General features: G+C 43.3%; 1 protein-coding gene across 1 annotated transcript in view; it reads right to left on the bottom strand.

Moving 5' to 3' along the window:
- The window catches only part of Hacd2 (3-hydroxyacyl-CoA dehydratase 2), a 95171-nt gene that overhangs the window by 5698 nt on the left and 68837 nt on the right, over nt 1-20636 (bottom strand). Inside the window, exons 5-6 of the mRNA XM_085685499.2 lie at nt 5748-5869; nt 3341-3519 (exon numbers count right to left, since the gene is read on the bottom strand). Coding sequence (XP_085541625.1) covers nt 3341-3519; nt 5748-5869 — 301 coding nt within the window. The remainder of the gene's footprint in view (nt 1-3340; nt 3520-5747; nt 5870-20636) is intronic.

Consider the following 20636-nt stretch of genomic DNA (forward strand, 5'->3'; position numbering starts at 1 on the left):
TGACACCATGACTGTGGCCCTGGTCACAAGGACAGAGAACTGACACCATGACTGTGGCCCTGGTCACAAGGACAGAGAACTGACACCATGACTGTGGCCCTGGTCACAAGGACAGAGAACTGACACCATGACTGTGACCCTGGTCACAAGGACAGAGAACTGACACCATGACTGTGACCCTGGTCACAAGGACAGAGAACTGACACCATGACTGTGACCCTGGTCACGTGGACAGAGAACTGACACCATGACTGTGGCCCTGGTCACAAGGACAGAGAACTGACACCATGACTGTGGCCCTGGTCACAAGGACAGAGAACTGACACCATGACTGTGGCCCTGGTCACAAGGACAGAGAACTGACACCATGACTGTGGCCCTGGTCACAAGGACAGAGAACTGACACCATGACTGTGACCCTGGTCACGTGGACAGAGAACTGACACCATGACTGTGGCCCTGGTCACAAGGACAGAGAACTGACACCATGACTGTGGCCCTGGTCACAAGGACAGAGAACTGACACCATGACTGTGGCCCTGGTCACAAGGACAGAGAACTGACACCATGACTGTGGCCCTGGTCACAAGGACAGAGAACTGACACCATGACTGTGACCCTGGTCACGTGGACAGAGAACTGACACCATGACTGTGACCCTGGTCACAAGGACAGAGAACTGACACCATGACTGTGACCCTGGTCACAAGGACAGAGAACTGACACCATGACTGTGACCCTGGTCACAAGGACAGAGAACTGACACCATGACTGTGGCCCTGGTCACAAGGACAGAGAACTGACACCATGACTGTGACCCTGGTCACAAGGACAGAGAACTGACACCATGACTGTGACCCTGGTCACAAGGACAGAGAACTGACACCATGACTGTGGCCCTGGTCACAAGGACAGAGAACTGACACCATGACTGTGGCCCTGGTCACAAGGACAGAGAACTGACACCATGACTGTGACCCTGGTCACAAGGACAGAGAACTGACACCATGACTGTGGCCCTGGTCACAAGGACAGAGAACTGACACCATGACTGTGACCCTGGTCACAAGGACAGAGAACTGACACCATGACTGTGGCCCTGGTCACAAGGACAGAGAACTGACACCATGACTGTGGCCCTGGTCACAAGGACAGAGAACTGACACCATGACTGTGGCCCTGGTCACAAGGACAGAGAACTGACACCATGATAGTGATCCTGGTCACGTGGACAGAGAACCAACACCATGACTGTGACCCTGGCCACGTGGACAGAGAACCAACACCATGACTGTGACCCTGGTCACGTGGACAAAGAACCGACACCATGACTGTGACCCTGGTCACGTGGACAGAGAACCAACACCATGACTGTGACCCTGGCCACGTGGACAGAGAACCAACACCATGACTGTGACCCTGGCCACGTGGACAGAGAACCAACACCATGACTGTGACCCTGGTCACGTGGACAAAGAACCGACACCATGACTGTGACCCTGGTCACGTGGACAGAGAACCGACACCATGACTGTGACCCTGGCCACATGGACAGAGAACTGACACCATGACTGTGACCCTGGTCATGTGGAGAGAGAATTGACTCTTCACTTTTGTCCTCTGACTTCAAACATGTGCTCCTAATAAATAAAAAAGTAAACATATAAATGTAAAGACAGTGAATCTAGTTCAGGGCTGTAGACACAGGCTAGTTGTAGAGGAGATGTGCTAAGGCCCAGCAATCCCACTCCTCAAAAAAGAACGAGAATGAGAGCTGAGTTCTGCCCTTAGGTCTGTGCTTGCTCCCCTGTCCCTGAAGGTCAAGATGGAGGACCCCACAGTGCTGGCTGTAGTTTTCACCAGGGCTCCAGTATCCCGACAGTCAGTCTAGCAGCAGGTCATCAGGAAGGCTTGGCAAGGCTGGCCACCAGGGAGAGAAGAGTGAGGCCGCCTTGAGAACTGCTCCTAGGTGAAGGCCTTACCAGCAGTGGGACTTTGGCAGGAACCCTGAGGGGGACCCTGGATCACCAGCAGTGTGGAAGTTCTTGCAGAGGTGTCCATGCCACCTTCCCTGCTCTTCCTGGTCACACAGTGTGGGGCAAATCTCCTGCTTATCAGAATAGAAACAAACAACTGAGGTGCCCATGGGGTTGCTATTCTGAGAGTAGTAAATCCACTGCTGTTCCTTGCTGCTTTGGAGCTGAAAAACCGAAGCTCCAGGAAGGAAACGTTGAAAAGTGAAAAAACCGTGCATTTGCGTAATGCACATTTTTACTCTTCTAGATTTGTCTTTTGTTTCAACATCCAGGCCCTTTCCCATGTGAAGAGAAATGGCTGTTAGCTGCCAGGGACCCAGCACGAAAGGGGAGGGTTGGGAATGAATAGAGGGGAAACCAAACCATAAAGCAGGATTACTGTGTTCGAGAATTTCAAGACAAACGTGCAGATGAAATCTGGATGGAGTTTTTTCCCCTCCTCACAATGTGTAAAACGCAATTTTCCACAGAGGGACACAAACATAGTTAGGATGACTCACTCAGATAGTGCTGGAGGCTAAAGAAATAAAATCTATCCTTGTGTGAACTTAGTGGGATTTAAGGGAGATTCAGAGTTACAGTGGCTACAGTATAGCTAATTGAGAAGATGAGTTAGCTGGGGTTGTCCTTGAGTCTAACAGGTCCTTTTTGGAATACAGAAATCAACCAGAGGAGTTACAACTGAGCAGAACCTGAGGAAAACACTCCTCGTAATCAGCAACAAGACCCTATGACACTGTCAGATGTGCCCTTCCCGGTCCGTCCCTGTGTACTCAGAGGTACATTGAATTTTCCGTACATCTAAGTCATCAGTGGTTCTATTAGAATAACTGGAAACCACACTGAAGGGAACACTGTGTCCTATTCTGAGGGTTTTGTGCTCAACAAGAAAACGAGAAATGTAGAAAAATAGGACATTTGTTTTCATTTTGTTATTTGTTTCTTCTAGTCAGCTACTAAGGTCGGAAGATGAAGCAGAGCTGCCTGTTTTGATATAGCGAGCAAAGCAAACATCTTTTACAACATGTTTCACAAACCATAATAAAACAATTCTTAAGAGATAGGAGAATAAAGCAAGGTAAGGCCTTCAGTGGCTTTCTGCTTTCTCCTCAATACTCTCCCTAATACAGGGTTGACCTAGCCTCCTCTTCAGTGTTTCAAACCCACACACTAACAAGGGTTCATCAATAGTTGGTGATCAATGAAAACCAAAGTGTTCCCATCAATGAGGTTTATATTAGATATAAAGCAAAGACGTAACTCTAGTTACTGCAGAGCTGACTTCTGCGCATAAATATACTTACGTGGAATGTAGGAGATCATTACCAGAATCAGGAATGCATAGTAGTCAAAGGAGAAGTTGTATTTGTTAGGTAAGCTGATGGAGTACAGGCCAGCCTGCCGGACAAAGGGCAGAGCTGCGTATATTGTGAGCAACTCTCCTGATACCCCCATTGGGTACAGCACGATGAAAAGCGTGTACCTGCAACAAAACAAAGCCTCACTGTGTGGCTCAAAGCCATGTTTAGAAGTACTGTCTTCTCAGAAAGCATTGTCTCTGCATGTCCTGATCACCTGTTTATACTCAGCCTTTACAAGGCAATTTGAAAAGAGCCCATTGTAGGTACATGTTTCTAAATGTTCTAAAGCAAAGTCAATGTGTTAAGCCAGCCTCAAAACTTGGCTTCTTCAGAACATGCCTCTTGAGACCAACAAAGGGGCATTAGGACATAACGAAGGGCCTTCCTCACGGAGGCACAGAGGAAGGAGATGGAACAGCTACCCAGGAATTCCTAGGGCACACCAAGCTGCATGTGGGCTGAAGAAAACAGCACATTACACACATACTTTCTGCTGTTTCCCAAATGCCTATACATGCTACTGTGAAAACAGAATCTTGACTAATTTTAACATTAAATTTCTAATAGCCTTTAATTTTACAAATAAACCCATACAATTATAATTATTGCTGCATGAGAGGCTCGTACAATTATTTTCACTTTAAAAAGTTTTATCTGGCTGGGTGGTGGTGGTGCATGCCTTTAGTCCCAGCACTCGGGAGGCAGAGGAAGGAGGATCACCATGAGTTCGAGGCCAGCCTGGTCTACAAAGTGAGTTCACTACAAAGTGAGTTGCTACAGAGAAACCCTGTCTCAAAACAAACAAACAACAAAAAAAAGTTTTATCTGTTTTAAAATAATTCAAAAGAGCTGGAGAGAGGCTCAGTGGTTAAGAGGACTTACTGCCCTTACAGAGGACCAGGGTTCAATTCCTAGCACCCACATGGTGGCTCATAGCTATCCATAATTACAGTTCCAAGAGCTCCAAACCCTCTGACTTCTGCAGGCATCAGACATACATGTGCACACATACATGTCTGCAGGCAAAACATTCATACATATTAAACAAAAAGAATTCAGAGGGCAGGTACTACTAGCACAGGATTGGCCTACAAACTATTCGAAGGCATCAGCATTCCTGTGGAAATTGTCAGTTTTGATTTAAGAAACCTGTGCCTGTTCATGGCTCAAGATTAACCTGGACAAAACTTCTAGGCACAAGAATCTGCTGAGAAAGAAGCCATATTCTTTGTTGCCAACCTAGCTCATTAGGCAGGGTAGTGGTAAAGAGTTGTTCATAGACCACAGAGGAAAATGAGCCAAAGAACTCTCCAAGAGGGGCTGAAGAGATTAAGAACACTGGCTGCTCTTCCAGAGGACCTGGGTTCCATTCCCAGCACTCACATGGTAACTCACAGCCATCTATAATGAGATCTGGTGCCATTCCAGAACACTGTATGCATAATTAAAAAAAGAATTCTCCAAGAGTAAAGCGAAGGCCCAGCCAACAACCTTCCCCACAGACAGACAGCCGGCACAGTGGCGGTGCAGGTGGGTGGGGAGCTGTTAGTTCCCCTTTTTCCTGAATATAATTTATTTCAGAAAATAATAAAAGAAGCTCATATACCTGAAATGTTGGAAACTGGATGTTGTTCCTAAAGTAATTACTGAACAACAGCTGTTTCCCTTCCAGGAAATGAGGAGTCTCAGCTCCAAAGTGAGTCTGGAGCTTTTCGCTGTGTCCTCCTCACCCCATAGTCCGTAAGGCACACAACTGTAACTGGATACACAGATGTGCCATCAGGCTTTTGCCAAAGTCATAACAGAATTTTGTTATTGTTATTGAGACAAGGATCTCATACTGTGGCCAGAATTTGGGGCAATTCTCCTGTCTCAGCCTCCCAAGTTCTGGGATTACAAAGGCTTGAATCACTGTGCTGAATTCTTCAATTGAATTCTTAAAATGATCAAAGCAAAATAAAACTCATAAGCTGAGAAAACCACATAATGTTTGCTACTAAGTAAAAATGACCATAGTTTCTTGAAAAAACAAGACTAGGAGAGGTAGACATGAACCAGAAATCACCACAATGGGGCAAGTTCATCAGCTAAATCGAATAAGGACAAAAACCAGATATTAAATCTCTACTGAATACTTAACAGAAAAGAACTGATTTCCATAAAAATAATCTAAGTAAAGCACAGAGACGGCAGAACTATTTCTAGAGATGAAAGTCAAGACCATTCTGGTGAAGACCCTCCACCTCATTCAGTTTGAGTTTGGGGGAGTTGGAGGCAATACTCAGGTGGTGAGAGGAGAATACAGTGATGGATGCTTTCAAAGTTAGTCTTTGCTTATGCACTTCTTTACCTGGCCCATTTGATGATGTAAGGCAAATGGTTTAATAGACTGAATGTGTAAAAGGAGTAACGGATAATTTCCGTGATTGTCCAGGCAATAACAAACAGAAGCACACTGTCTTCACTCTGCACCTGGAAGGAAAGGAAAAAGATGTCAGAGCAAACAAAGGAACACATGGCAAGAGGCATTTACAGTGAGTCTGCAGTGCCTGCAGGGCTGCTCAGCCACAACCACCCATCTCTGTTCTCAATGGCTGGAGCACAGCTCAGAAAGGGCTCGCTGACCAAAACCTAGGTATTCCAACAGTCCTGCAGGGACGGTGTTAGGAGGCTCAGCTTATGGGCCAGCCAGCAGGATGGAACTATCCGAGCTGGATCTCCTGGGGGGGTGGGGTGGCAAATACAGCAAGGCTCTTGGCTCCTCTGAGAGGGAAAGGTAGAGTGACATTGGTAGGAGTCAAAAGCAGGTAGGCAGGGAGGCTAGGAGGACAAGCTGGTGGGAAGCTCAGGACCCATCACCAAGAATCTGAATGCAATCGGTGTCACAGTTGGGAATCTGAACGAGAATGTGAGGTTAAAGCACAGGTGGGTAGGATGATCTCAAGGGAGATCATTGGTCAAAGGTGTAGACCATTCATCAGGCAGGCGTTTATGGTGGGGCACTCATGACTTCTTCCCCGAGCCCAGGCTTACACCCTCTGCGAGGAGAAAAGCTGTCTTGTGGCTCAAAGGAGGCAGCTAGAACCGAAAGAGCTTTGACACTGCCTGTTTTTATGCTGGAAAAATGACAGCCTTTTAAACTGCCACTATGTATCTTATAGATGCTGTCCCCATGCAGGGGAACTTATGGCTATAATATGAACTGCAGCACCCTCCCATCCCACTCTAGTTGATGATTTTTTTCATGAGCGAAACACAACAGAGACACTGTATCCCACGCCCTCCATGGTCGGTGAGTTGATGTGTTAGAAATCAGACTCAGTAAACTGAGCAGACTACTATGTACTGTTTTCTGTCTTATCCCAACACCTAGTAACAAAGGTACAGCATCCCAGCCTTCACTTTTGCTTCTTTCCATCTGCAGAGGCAACAGTTTCTAGCACTTACATTCTTTCTCAGAAAGTGTACATGGAGCAATCCACCTACACGATGAAAGAAGTAGTCATTTACATAGCTATTAACTAAATTGCCCTGACAAAGAACTTCATAAATGCATGGTTACTATTCTCTAAAAATAATAAGAATTTTATACTGTCAAGAGCAGGAGTACTTTCTGCTTTCCTGGTGTTTTTTTATTAGCCACAGTAAGGCCAGAGTGAAGCACCTTCAAAGCCCATGCAAAGAGTCTCAGTCTGCCCGTGAAGCTTTGAGTAAAGCCTACTGATACTAAAATCTAAGCTCGGAGGACGTGTTGCTTTTTCATGGATTTTGTAAGCCTCTTTATCTGACACTGATGTAGGATTTTATTGGTTTTATTTTATTATTATTTTTTTACAGCTATGGCTAAATCCTTGTGTAAAGACCCCCAGTAGGAAGCTCCTCCAGTGTTTTGTACTCTATATCATCTTGAAAGAGTATGTGATTTAACTTATTTTTTGTTTCCCCAAAGCACCGGATGCTTTTCCCAGGAACAAGCTCCACAGTTATCTGTGGAGTAAAGGGATTCAACCTACTCAGCTCACTAGACCCAGATCTTAATATTGGTTATGTCGTGTTAGTGGCCCCCACATAGGCAGGTAACAAATGAGCAGCAGATGAACCTCAAGCTTCTCACTTTGACCCAGTCAAGCAGGTGGTCTGAAGGAACAGAGCTTTTACACAGTCTCTGTTTACGTACGTCTCTTTTAAAGGCTGGGACTAGGGGAATGGCCATGTTGTATAATTATAACTGCTGATCAATAAGAAATTCATCCTCGGTATCAAGAAAGGATTTGAGCAACTACATAGGTGGCCTAGAGGGCACTTCCAGAGGACCTAGGCTCAACTCCAAGCACCTACATGGTGGGTTCCAACCATTCTTAATTCTAGTTTTAGAGGATTCAATACCCTCTTCTGGTCTCTGTGGGTACCAGGCACACACATGGTGTACGACATACATGCAGGCAAAACACTCATATACATAAAATAAGATTAAAATAAAAAAGAGATTTGGACAAAGTTAGAGGTAAAATCTTTCTGATTTGCAGATTAATTATTTAAAAACAAGGAACAAGGGCAAAATGTAATGAGTTAAAATCAACAAGATGACTGTAGTAGTTTGAATGTAATTGTCCCCATAAACTCACAGGGACTGGTACAATTAGGCTTTGCTGGAGTAGGTATGGCCTTGTTGGAGGACATGTGTCACTGTGAAGGAAGGCTTTGAGGTCTCATATGATCAAGCCAGGCCCTGTGTCTCAGTTCACTTCCTGTTGCCTGTACATCAAGATGTAGTATTCTCAGCTCCTTCTCCAGCACAGTCTGCCTACACAACACCATGTCCTACCATCATAATAGACCTCTAAACCTCTGAACTGTAATCTACTCCAATTTAAATGCTTCCTTTATAAGAGCTGCCATGGTCATGGTGTCTCTTCACAGCAACAGAAAGACAATGACCAGCAAGACTGGAATTGGTGTCTGTAACTCATGTCACAAAAGTATTAGTCATAACAGTCAAAAGGTGGATGGAATTCAAGAGAACATTAATGGATAAATATATCAACAACTGCATGCATGTATGAACACACAGAATAGGAAATATTTAGGAAATTAAGCCTTAAGAAAATTTTTACAGATGCTACAACATGGATGAATGAACCTTGAAGATTATTTCAGTTAAATATGCCCTTCACAAAAGAACAAACACTGTATGATTCCACTTACATGAGCACATGAGAAGTCAAACTCAGAGGTAAGTAAAGACAGGTTTCTAGGAGCTGGGCAGGAAAATGGGGAAATACTGTTTAACTGGTATGAGTTTCAGTTTGGGAAATTGAAGAAAATTCTACAGATGGAAGGCAATCAAGGGAATACATTTAAAGTAACTTAACTGACACCCAAAAATGATCAAAATGGTAAATGTCATACCTATTTCTCCATGATAAAAATAACTTAAAAAAACTAAATATGTCAAAATCTACAGAAAGAAATACAAGTCTTCCACAATTCAGCAATGATGTGACTTCAGTACAGACTGAAGAATACCCTGGCTATGGTGGTTTGAAAGAAAATAGCACTATTAAGAGGTCTGGCCTTATTGAAGTAGGTGTGGTGTTGTTAGAGAAAGTGTGTCTCAGTCTCCTCCTGCTGCCTTCGGATCCAGATGTAAAACTCCCAGCTACCCCTTCAGCACCATGCCTGCCTACTAAGCCTCCAAACTATGTCAGCCCAAATTAAGTGTGTGTGTGTGTGTGTGTGTGTGTGTGTGTGTGTGTGTGTGTGTGTTTAGTAAGAGTGTTGATGGTCATGGTGTCTCTTCACGGCAACAAAAACTCCAACTCAGGTAAAGCTGATACTAGGAACTAGGGTATTGCTATGAAAAGCCTGACCATGCTTTTGTTGGGAGGAATGTGGGCTTTGGGGCCTTGGATTAGAAAAGCAGTTGAGTGCTTTAAGTGGGGCTTAATGGCCCATCCTAGTAGGAACATGGAAGACAGTGGTGCTGAGGGTGATCTGAACTGTGGAGGACTGGCTCAAGAGGTTTTAGAGAAGAAGATTAATATGCGGTATTAATCTTGTGACATTTTGGTGAAGAATGTGGCTGTTTTCTGTCCTTGTCCAAAAATATCTGCCTGAGGGTAAATTGAAGAATTTTTGGATTAATTGCATTAGCCGAGGAAATATCAAATCAGCCTAGTATTGGCTCTGTGTGGTGATTAGTGTTCACTCTTATGCAGATTTATAGCGAAAAGGAACAAGCTGAGCAAGGAAAACACAAAATGTACAACCTGAGAAGAAAAGGGGCGTCAGGAAGTGAAATGGAGCTAAGGTCTGTGCTAAAGGAGATAAACAGATTAGAGAATAATCTAAAGTTATAGGGAGTGGTGACCTCAGGACAAGATCCCACCCGTTAAGCTTCCAACTTGTGAAAAGGAATTAAAGAAAGCTTAGAGCCAGGTGTGGTGGTAAGCTGGTAAGCGCCTAAATCCCAGCACTAGGAAGGCAGAGGCAGGCAGATCCTCAATTCATGGACAGCCTGATCCACAGCATGAGTTTGAGGACAGCCATGCTCAGGCAGTGAAGGAAACCATGGTTGGTGGAGATGTAATGGAGTGAGGAGCAGAGATCTGGCCGCAGCAGCAGCAGAGCTGGACAGCTCCAGAACCACATGGCTGTCTCTAGAGTCAAGAAGAGAAGAAAGAAAGGGCTTATGGAATCTCTTCCCATGACTAAGGAAAGCCACTGGAGGCCAGATGTGTGTCAGGAGTGTCCCTGGATGGTGGCCCAGAGAGACCATTGTGTGAAGCTGAGAAGCCTTGATTGTCTTGGGGACCCTAAAATGTTGGAGGTGCCAGAGTTGTGGGATACCTGCCATGGAAAGCTGCTAACAGGGAGTGGAACCAGCCCAAAGGAAAGAAGTGTGCTGCAATCAGTAAAGCTGAAAAGAGCTGGAAATCTGGAGTGCTTTAACATAAGACATAGAGATGCAGAGTTTGGAGTTTGCCCAGCTAGTGTTTGGTCTTGCTTTGTTTGGTTCAGTATTTTCTCACGCTTCTCCCGTTCTATCCATTTGGAATGATAGTGTGTAGCCTGTGTCATTTTATGTTGGAAGTATATGATCTTCTTTTCATTTTGATTTTACAGGGGGTTACAGTTAAGAGACTGCATGAGTCTCAGTAAAGACTTTGGACTTTTACAGGATTTAGACTATTATAGACTATGGGGACTTTTAAAATTGGACTTAATGCATTTCTGCATTATGATATGGCTACAAGCTTATAGGGGCCTGGAAACGGAAGATGGTGGTTTGAAAGAATATGGCCCCATAGGCTCATAGGAAGTTGTACTATTAGGAGCTATGGTCTTGTTGGAGGAAGTGTATCTCGGTTTCTTCCTGCCACCTTCAGATCCAGATGTAAAGCTCTCAGCTCCTTTTCCAGTACCATGTCTGCCTGTGTACTGTCATGCTTCCCATCATGATGACAATGGACTAAGTAACCCTCTGAACTGTAAACCAGACCCAATTAAATGTCTTCCTTTGTAAGAGCTGTCATGGTCATGGTGTCTCTGCACAACAAGAGAAACCCTAACTAAGACACTGACTTATGAACCCCAGAAATGGGAGCAAACAGAGTATGAACGATTACAAAACACACATTCAGCATTCAGCCACTTAATACTGTAGTCCTGTCCCTAAGACTATGTTCTAAATAGATCAGACCCCAGCCAGGGGCCTTGAACTAGTTGGCAGTTTATCCTAGAAAAGGAAACAGAGGGCATGTACTTTAGAGCATAAAAGGACATCATTAATATGAGACTAGTAGATAAAAGCAAAAAGCACAGATGCTGGTCTGAAATCAGAAAACTGACATAACAAACCAGATGACTAAGAACACCTGCTACCCCCTTAAGCTACAGGATTCTGGGCCATGGACTTAAATCCAAACTGAGGCCAGGAACAAGGAGGAGTCCCAGAGAGGATGGTGGGTGAGTTGAATGGGCGCTGACAAGGGGTCCTGTGCAGTGCCTCGGGAAGGAATGGTGTTACCTTCCCCTGGAAAGTCACTGGACTGGCAAACAGAACCAGTCCCAGAAGAAGGCAGGGGTGGAGTAGGAGGCAGTAAAGAGAATAAAAGATCATTGGTTGCTGGGTGAGTGGGACTGGAATGTTATATTTTCCTTTGATTAGAGGGTCTTCAGCAGACCACGTCCCATCATTCAGTTTTCTCAGTTCCAGTTCAGGTCTGGTTCCAGGGCTGTATGGAATTAACGCCTCTTACATTCGATGAAAACTAATTTTTTGTTTTTGAAAGCAAAAGTTGGGACTATTTCACCAAATGGAAAGACGCCTATCTAATAGAGGGTAGTGATTCAAAGAGAAACGATTAAAAGCATTCATAGAAGTTAAGCTAGTGTAGTTTAGGAAGGCATTTTGAGAAGGAAAAGGACAAGTGTGTCAAAAGAGTTCAGCTCAGTTCTCTTTGTTTACTTGTTCTGGAGACAGTGTAGCCCTGGCTGGTCTAGGATTCACTAAATAGCCAGGCAGATATCAAATCTGTCACTGTCTTCCTGCCTCTGACTCCTAAGTACTGAGGATACAGGAATGAGCCACGACTGGCAATTCAGCTATTTCAAGTTAAGACCTAGAGACATATAGTTTTATTAGCTATCAAGAATAAGAGGAGCTAATTGAATGTAGGGAGGTTGAGCTAGGCTTGCATGAGCCTTCACCCCTGTGCTATAGTCTCATTGGGGTGGGAAGGTTCTCTGCAGGCTGCCAAAAGAGAAACCTGGACACCAACCTAGCCCCCCTTCAACCTACAATCTGTCTGTCCTGCCTGTAAGATCTGCTGGGACAATGGTGGTGCAAAACTTGTGGGAGTGGTCAACCAATGTCTAATTTTATTTAAAGCCCACACCAGGAGAGGGAGCCCATGTCCTATACTGTCTGGATGGTCAGGAACAGAGACCTAGGATAACCCTAAACTTGACTGTCAAACAAACAATGAAATGATTCCCAATGATATTCTGCTATACTCATAGATGGGTGCCATGTCCAGTGTCATCAGAGATGCTTCCTCCAGCAGCAGATAGGAGCAGGTGCAGAGAACCACAGTCAGACATTGTGCAGAGAGAAAGAGTCTAAATTGAAGATCTCCATTAGGTCCCTCCCTTCACAGCTCAGGGAACCCCTTGGAAGAGGCGGAGGAAAGATTATAGGAGTCAGAGGGGATGGGGGACACCAGGAGAACACAACCCACTGAATCAACTAAGCAGGGCTCACATGGGCTCAGAGACTGAAGCAGCAAGCACAGGGCATACCTGGGGCTGCACCAGGCTCTCTGCATATATGCTATGGTTGTTAGCTAGATGTTTCTGTGGGACTAAAAACGGTGGGAGTGGATATATCTCTGACTCTTTTGCCTGCTATTGGAACTCTTTTCCTCCAATTGGGCTGCCTTGTTGAGCCTCCATATGAGGACTTTTGTCTGATTGTATCTTGTTTAGTCATGTTTGATTGTTTTCTCTTGGAGGCCTGCTCTTTTCTGAAGGGAAATGGAAAGGGAGTGGATCTAGGGAAGAGGAGAGGTAGGGAGATCTGGAGGAGTGGAGGGAGGGAAAACTGTGGTCAGAATGTCTGAGAGAAGAATCTATTTTCTGAAGAAAGAGAGAGAGAGGTTTAAAGATGAGTATGGTAGGATATAATCCCAGGACTCAGAAGGCTGAGGCAGGAGGATCACGAACTTGAGGTCAGCCTAAGATACATAGTTGAATCTTTTTCAGGAAAAAAAAAAAGGGAGAGGGTTGTATTAAAATATTCACAGAACTATCGCAGTTTATAGAGTTAAAACAGCTGAAATATCTAGTAACTGGTGACATAATACAGTCATACAGCAGAATGTGATTCAGCAACTTCCAGGAAAGAAATCTGTATGTACTACAACACAAACAAGTTAAATGAGTTAAAAAAAAAACAAAATAAAACATGTGTCATACTGTGTAAAAGAAGCAAAATGTAAGCAGTCATTGTCTAGAAAAGACAAATCTGGAGACAGAAGGTAGATTAGTGGTGGCTAGGGGCTGGGTGTACAGTGAACTATAGAAGGGTATAAAGCATTATATTATAGTGAAAGAATGTTCTAAAACTAGATTAAGGTATGTTGGTTGCACAACTTGTTAAATTTACCAAAAAGTAGTGAATAATTAAAATATTTTTAAAAATCACAATGTTAAAAACTAATAAAGATTTTTTAAACAAGATTATAAATAAATAAATAAATAATATTGACTTTTAAGGGTGAAAAATGTCATATAAGGCAAAAGAGGAAAAAGGTGATAATTGGGATTTACTGAAACTCAGAAAGGACAGAGGGCAGGGCTAGGGTGGGCTTCCCCAGGTATCTTTAATCTTAAACACAGGGTCTGTACCCTAGGCTGGCTAAAGATGACTTTGAATTTCTTATCCATCTGTCTGTACCTCCTGGGTGCTGGATTACAGGCAGGCATCACAATACTGGATTATACAGAGCTGGAGTTTGAATTGAGAGTTTTGCATGTGCTAGGCAAACAATATGTTAACTGAGACACTTCCCTGTCCCCCAAGTGTCTCATGTTGTGTTCAAAGATGCATATTCACAGTGAGGGCACACAGAGGGCAGAGGTACCTCACCGGTGCAATGTGCTATGGGCTAGACCCCACTGCACACCACGGGCAGGGGTCCTGTCCCTGATCTGAAGCCAGGGAGGAGGTAGTGTGTAGGTGGTTTGTGTGGTTTAGCCACAGGAGTTTACATAGCAATTCAAGCTGGAGAAACAAATGGGTGCAAGAGAGAAACCTTTACACATAAATAGCATCATCTGTCTGACTTTAAAAGGCATGGGGACTATCAGCGCACAGAAAGCTGTCATTTTGTCACAGTCGAAGAAAAACAGATGGTGTACATAAGAAAGCAGCTATTGCAGAAACCCCATTCTTCTCAGTCCTTTGAAACCTGCTGTTTATCACTCCATTTATTTCAGAGAACTCCGGAGACCAAGCTTTATGGCAAGCCTTCTTAGAGACGACAGCAGGGGGGAAGTGAAATGGTAAGGGTGCAGTAAGATGTGACACGGGACTAGAGGCTGCTCTCAGAAACACCAGGAAGGGGGTCTGTACCTCGGGCTGCCCAGGCTGCATACCCTAGACAATGGCAGTCAATTCTTTCACAGTTCCAGAGGCTGATGGCCATCAGGGTGGCAGGCAGCACGGTTGGCTGTGGTGAGAGCTTTTTCTGACTTGCAAGCTGGCTTCCTGATGCAGCCTCACAAGAGGGTGGAAAGGGAGCTTTTTGGTATCCTAAAAGGGTACTAAATTCTTCGTGAACTCAGCTAAATGAAACTGTCCCCAAAGGTCCCTGCCCAAATACCATCAACATTAGGGTCTTGTCATCAACATAGGAATCCTGGCAATGCAGTTGCATGTATGCAGTAGGAGGGGCATTATGTGGTTCAGAACAATGTTCTAAACCAAGTATTGACAAAATTTTTCTGTAAAAGGCCCTATATAGTAAATAATTTGGGTTGTGCATGACATGAAAACTTTTAAAAATCTTGGTTGCTGCATGTCCCCGAGTGGTGGCGGTGAAGGGTCTTGTCTCTTAAAGAGACAGGACAGACCATTACATGACCCCTTGTTGTGGCTTCAATGTATGCTCTCCTGACTAGTGATACTGGGTTGTGGTAGGCCAAAAATGTGAGCCTATTTCCACAGTTGACCAAAGGTCAGAGAGTTGGAACTTACCTCTACTCCTTCGATGTTATTGTGTTTCTACCTCAAACAAAGGTCCCAAGTAGATTTAGAACAGAGTTCTGTTCTCTCAAGGTTATTGTCAACAGGTGTGGCTAATTGCTAGAGCTTGTGTTTCAGGAATAGAGAAGTAGATATGTTTCTACTTCAAACAGAAGTCTAAGGATCCAACTAATGTTCCAATTATTTTAAGGAGATAACATTGGATTCCACCCAGGGACTGGTTTGCCTACAGAACGTTTGGTCTAGGGTATGAGCGTGACTTGTTTTGTTCTAGCAACAGAATGTTTAACTATGGACTAGCCAGCAACCTTTAATTGGTATGTTCATTTCCTTGTATCATGTTAATGCAGTTTTTTTGTCTTACTCCTACCTCTTGGGGTCAGGGTATTTTAAGCAATTGGAAATTAAATGCGGGAGATTTCAGTATTCATCGGAACTCCCTTCCAATACTATTCTATGTTTTTCTGTCTTATTATTTTCACATCTTCGTATTCTTTACTAATATTTCTAAATCCCAATGCCCCTACCCTGGCGAGTGATATTTTTGTGGAGGCTGGTCCCCGACACTGGGTGTATTCTCCTGTGCTTGTTGGTGTTTGTTCCACTTCTTTGAAAAAAAGAAATGCCTATTCAACTTCTTATTCTTTTTGGAAGCAATGATTTTTCAGTAGCTATAAAGGCAACAATAAAGCTATTATACTAACTGTGTTTGAGCTCTTATACACCAAACACTTCTGTACATAAACTGCCTCATGAATTCTCATCTGACAGACAAGGAGAGTAAAGCTGAGAAAATCCAAACCTTTGAACATTTCTGATTTGTGTTCTTGGGCTACACAGGTATGAAATAAATGGCCAATATGGTTGGGATTTAAGGTCCTAGGAGTAAAGTAAACTAACTGAGAAAATAAACCAATGTGTTAAGAAAAAATAGGCTTCTTCTGGCTGGAGAGATAGCTCAGTAGTCAAGAGCACAAGCTTCTCTCACACAGGACAGGAGTTCAGTTCCCAGCACCCATATGGTGCTCTAGTTCAGGGAATCCAGAAAGGGGAACACAGACAGAGAGACAGACACACACTATTTGCAACTGTGAAATGAGAGTACTAGAAAGACCAGAGTATTGGAGGAATCAGTCTGACCTCATAACAAATACATAAACTCACATTGCACATAGAATTTAGCTATGGAAGTACATTTAGATGTATATGTGTGAGTGCACGTATTCATACACACAAGAAAGTATGCCTTAGTTTTCTCTACTCAAAGTGCCCATGAGCAATCAACAGCATGTCTGCTGTAAGCTCTTCAACTGCTCAAACTGCAATTCTTTTTAAAATACAACTTTAAATTAAAATTTTTTCATATATATTGCTCATGTTTTTTCCATCCTACTCATCTCTTACCTACCCAGCTTCATCTTTCTCTTTCAAAAAGACAAATAACAAAACTGCTCCACCCCAACCCAAAAGAAAAAAAAGCACACAAAAAACATGGTCTGATTTATATTGGTAACTATTTTGAACACAGAGTCTGCCCTGGAGTGTGGTTGATATATCCAGTGTAACTTCACTGGCTGATTTTTTTTCCTATCCCTGCAGTGATCAACTGCAAATACCTTCTTGGTTAGGGCTGGCTTTATACATACTCTCCTCCATGCTGGGATTTTCAGACTGTGGTTCTCAATACAATTCTCCACTAGAAGGAACACCAGGCTCCTTAGTAAGTGGCCAATTCTAGGGCAGGGGCAAGGGAAGTACAGGGTAGGTCTTGAAATGTTTTCACTGAATAAGATAAAGCATGACTGAATGATGGAGCTAAGATGAAAGGGCCAGGAAAAGGCCTCTACTGCCAAAATCACTTATAATTTTGGCATCAAAATAAACAACAATCACAATTCACTGATTTTTGCGAAAACTTCTTAGTAAAAATTGATATGCATAAATAAACAGGAAAAAAAAGTTACTCCTTATGGTAGAACAGCAGTGGAAGAAACAGCAGACAGATGTTTGGTAGCCATCACAGAAGCAGTGGGCAAAATTAAGGTTGAGAAACCTGGCAAACATATGAGGAGCTGGTGTCTGGGTCAAAACTACTGGTGCAGGAAGGCTGCCATACTATCTTGGTGTAGGAGTTCCTTCTGTTTGTGTGTTGCTTTCATTGGTGGAACTTAGGTAGGCAGGGTGAGAGACGCCATGGATCTTCTGCCTGAGATGGACGCTGGTTACAATCTTGCCGGTAAGCACAATCACGTGGTGATATACAGATTAATAGAAATGAGTTAAATTATGATGTAAGAATTAGCCAATAAGAAATTAGAGCTAATGGGCCAAGCGCTGTTTTAATGAAAACAGTTTCTGTGTGGTTATTTCGGGTGTAAGCTAGCCGGGCGGCAGGGATGAACAAGGGGCCTCGCTCCTTGTAACACTACTTCCTAAGGAGTGCATGGGGCCATTTCTGTGGGTTTTCTGCCAAGAATGCATGGCTTGGATTGTTAGGAGAAAACTTTGGGTGGATCTATGTTAGAGGCCACCAGAAAATACGCTCTTTAAAGCTGCCAATGATGTGAGCATGGGTGCACACATGTGAAATATTGAGGAGCTTTCCAGACTGGGTTGGAGAGGCCTGATAGGAACATACCCTATCATCTTTTCTCCTTTCCCTCTGTGTTCTTGTACTCAGACAGCACCTAAGGCAGACAGCACACCTCCCTGTATACACACACACATATACTTCCAGAAGTACTTATATAGCTACACTGTCTGTATATGCATGCATATGTATTGCCATTTTAAAAAGGACATTGTTTGGGCAGTTAGTGAAGTGTACATGGGCCCCATGGAATAGGTAGCCATGTTGTATCAAGCTGACTTCCTTATTTGGAGAGCTACATACAGGTGCTTAGTATCTGAATCCCACACCTAAGTATTTAGAGGCAACAGAATGTCACGCACAACTTACTCTCAAGGATCAGAAGATGATACACAATGATGCACATATGGACATGCACTGGAATGGATGTAGTAAAATGTTAATGGGAGAAAGATATATAGGAGCTCACTGTACTGCTGTGGCAGCTTTTTCTGCCAAGTTTGAAATTATTCAAAAGTAAACTTCCTTTTTTCCTTGGAAATTTTCATCAGCTATTGTGAAATCACTTTAATAGCTTAAAGAGCATATTAATTTCTATGTGAAAAATTAATGACAAACATCAGATTAAACCCAGGGCCTCATGCATTCTAGGCAAGCACCATATCACTGAGCACATCCCCAGCATAAATAATCTTTAAAAATCATCTAGAGGACTGGACATGGTGGTGGATGCCTTTAATCTCAGTACTTAGAAAGGAGAGGTAAGAGGATATTTGCGAATTTGAAGCTAGCCTGTGTTGTAGGAATTCATTTCACCAATAGTTTTGTTGTACCAGCCTTAAGGCATGGCTACTTGTCTGCAGCTGTGATCTCTTAAAATGGGAGAGAGAGATGGGCAGGCTCTCTCTTGAGTTGTGAAGATTGCAGCCTGTGGTCAGTTCCCAGCTCTCTAGATCTTGTGAGTCTATTCTCCCCAGCACCTCTAAATAAATTGATTATATTGAACACACACACACACACACACACACACACACACACACACACACACACATCTTTGTGATTCTTCCTAATAGCCTATTCTACATAGTGAGCTATAGGACATCCAGACTTACATAATGAGACTCTGTCTCCAAAAATTAAAATAAACAAACAAACAAAAAAACCCATAAAAATCATCTAGCTGCAAGCTATAGGGGTGGCTCAGTGGTTAAAATGCTTGTCATATAAGCAAGGGGACAAAAAGACAAAGAGCAAGTTGACTAGTGAGGATAGCCTTATCAGAGAGCTCTGAGTTTGACTAAGAAATGCTTCCTCAGAAGAATAAGGTAGACAGAGATTGAGAAAGACACATCAATTGAGGCCTCCACATGCATGAGCACCTGCGTGCACCATCCCCACACATATTGCAAGCACACATACACACACCACATACATAAGAACAAATGAAAAAAACTCTTATAGCTGGGTGTGATGGTTTATAGTGGTGTATTATTTGTGTTTTAATAAATAAAGCTTGCCTGAAGATCAGTGCAAAGCAGTCACACTAGTCAGCCACATAGGCCAGGCAGTGGTGGCACACACCTTTAATTCCAGCAGCCATACTAGTTAGCTGTGGTAGTAGTGGTGTATACCTTTAATCCCAGCACTAGAGATGAATATAAGATGGGAGGAGACAGGTCTCATTCTCAATCTGAGGATTTGCAGAGGTAGGATCACCCCTTTGTCTGAGCCTTGGTAGAGGTAAGATCTCTCTAGTGGCTTGGCTGCTTTGCTTTTCTGATCTTCAACTTGAACCCCAATATCTGCCTTTGGGTTTTTAATTATTCGTGCTACAGTAGTTCATGCCTTAACCTCAGCACTTGTAGGGCAGAAGCAGGAAGATTGTCCAAGTTTGGGGGCACTTTTATCTATAGTAAGTTCCAAGCCAGTCAGGGCTACACCATGAGATCTCTTCTCAAAACTGAAAGGAAGGTTCAGTGAGATAGCGCAGTGTGTAAAGGCACTTGTCACCAAGCCCAAAGACCTAAGTTTGACCACATAGTGGAAAGAACTGACATCCCCAAGTTGTCCTCTAAACTTTGATTGTACCCACATACACAACAGACAAATGAATAAGGACAAAAAACAAAGAAAACCACTACCACCACCAAGAAGAAGAAGAAGAAAACAGAGGAGGAGGAGGAGGAGGAGCAGCAGCAGCAGCAGCAACTATCCCGGGAATCAATTTAGAGATAAAGGAACTAATACCAGGCTTATACATAAACTTTATAGCCCTAAGAGCTCAGGATGCACTGGAAGAGGTGGGTTATGAAGCAGTCTTAGGAAAGATATGAACATGTATAAAGAAACTTACCAATCAGGGTCCTGGAAAAAGACTAACAGGTTAGATGCTGGCCCTGTGCTGGGCTGGCATTATTATTGTCTTAGAGCATAAAAACACAGGGCAGGCTACAAACTTGCTTTGAAGAAGGGTTAGCCTAGTTAGAAACTAAAATCAAATTCTTAATAAATGCTTTAGATTAGGATAATAATCATGATTATGATAATGATAGTTCCCATTAGCAGGGATAATTATTCCTTAAGTAGGATAAAAGTAATTATGTGGAAATTTTCACCAGCTACTGTGAAACTATTTTAATAAGTAAAGGAACATATTACTTTCTATGTGAAAAGTCAATTATATCTCTGCTAGAAACCTCAGGATATAGAAAAAGCTTCAAAACAGTTACACAGGAAGTCGCCACTACACTGTCTTGAAAGGGTCAGACTATATAATGGCTAGAATGCAGTGACTATTCACTGAGTCCTTCTAGGAGCCAAGGCTCCCTAAGAGCTCCTCTAAGAACTTTGTACATGCTGACTCACAGCAGCCTCTAGAT

The sequence above is a fragment of the Myodes glareolus genome, chromosome 2 (genome assembly GCF_982192425.1).
Source record: "Myodes glareolus chromosome 2, mMyoGla1.1, whole genome shotgun sequence".
Taxonomy (NCBI): domain Eukaryota; kingdom Metazoa; phylum Chordata; class Mammalia; order Rodentia; family Cricetidae; genus Myodes; species Myodes glareolus.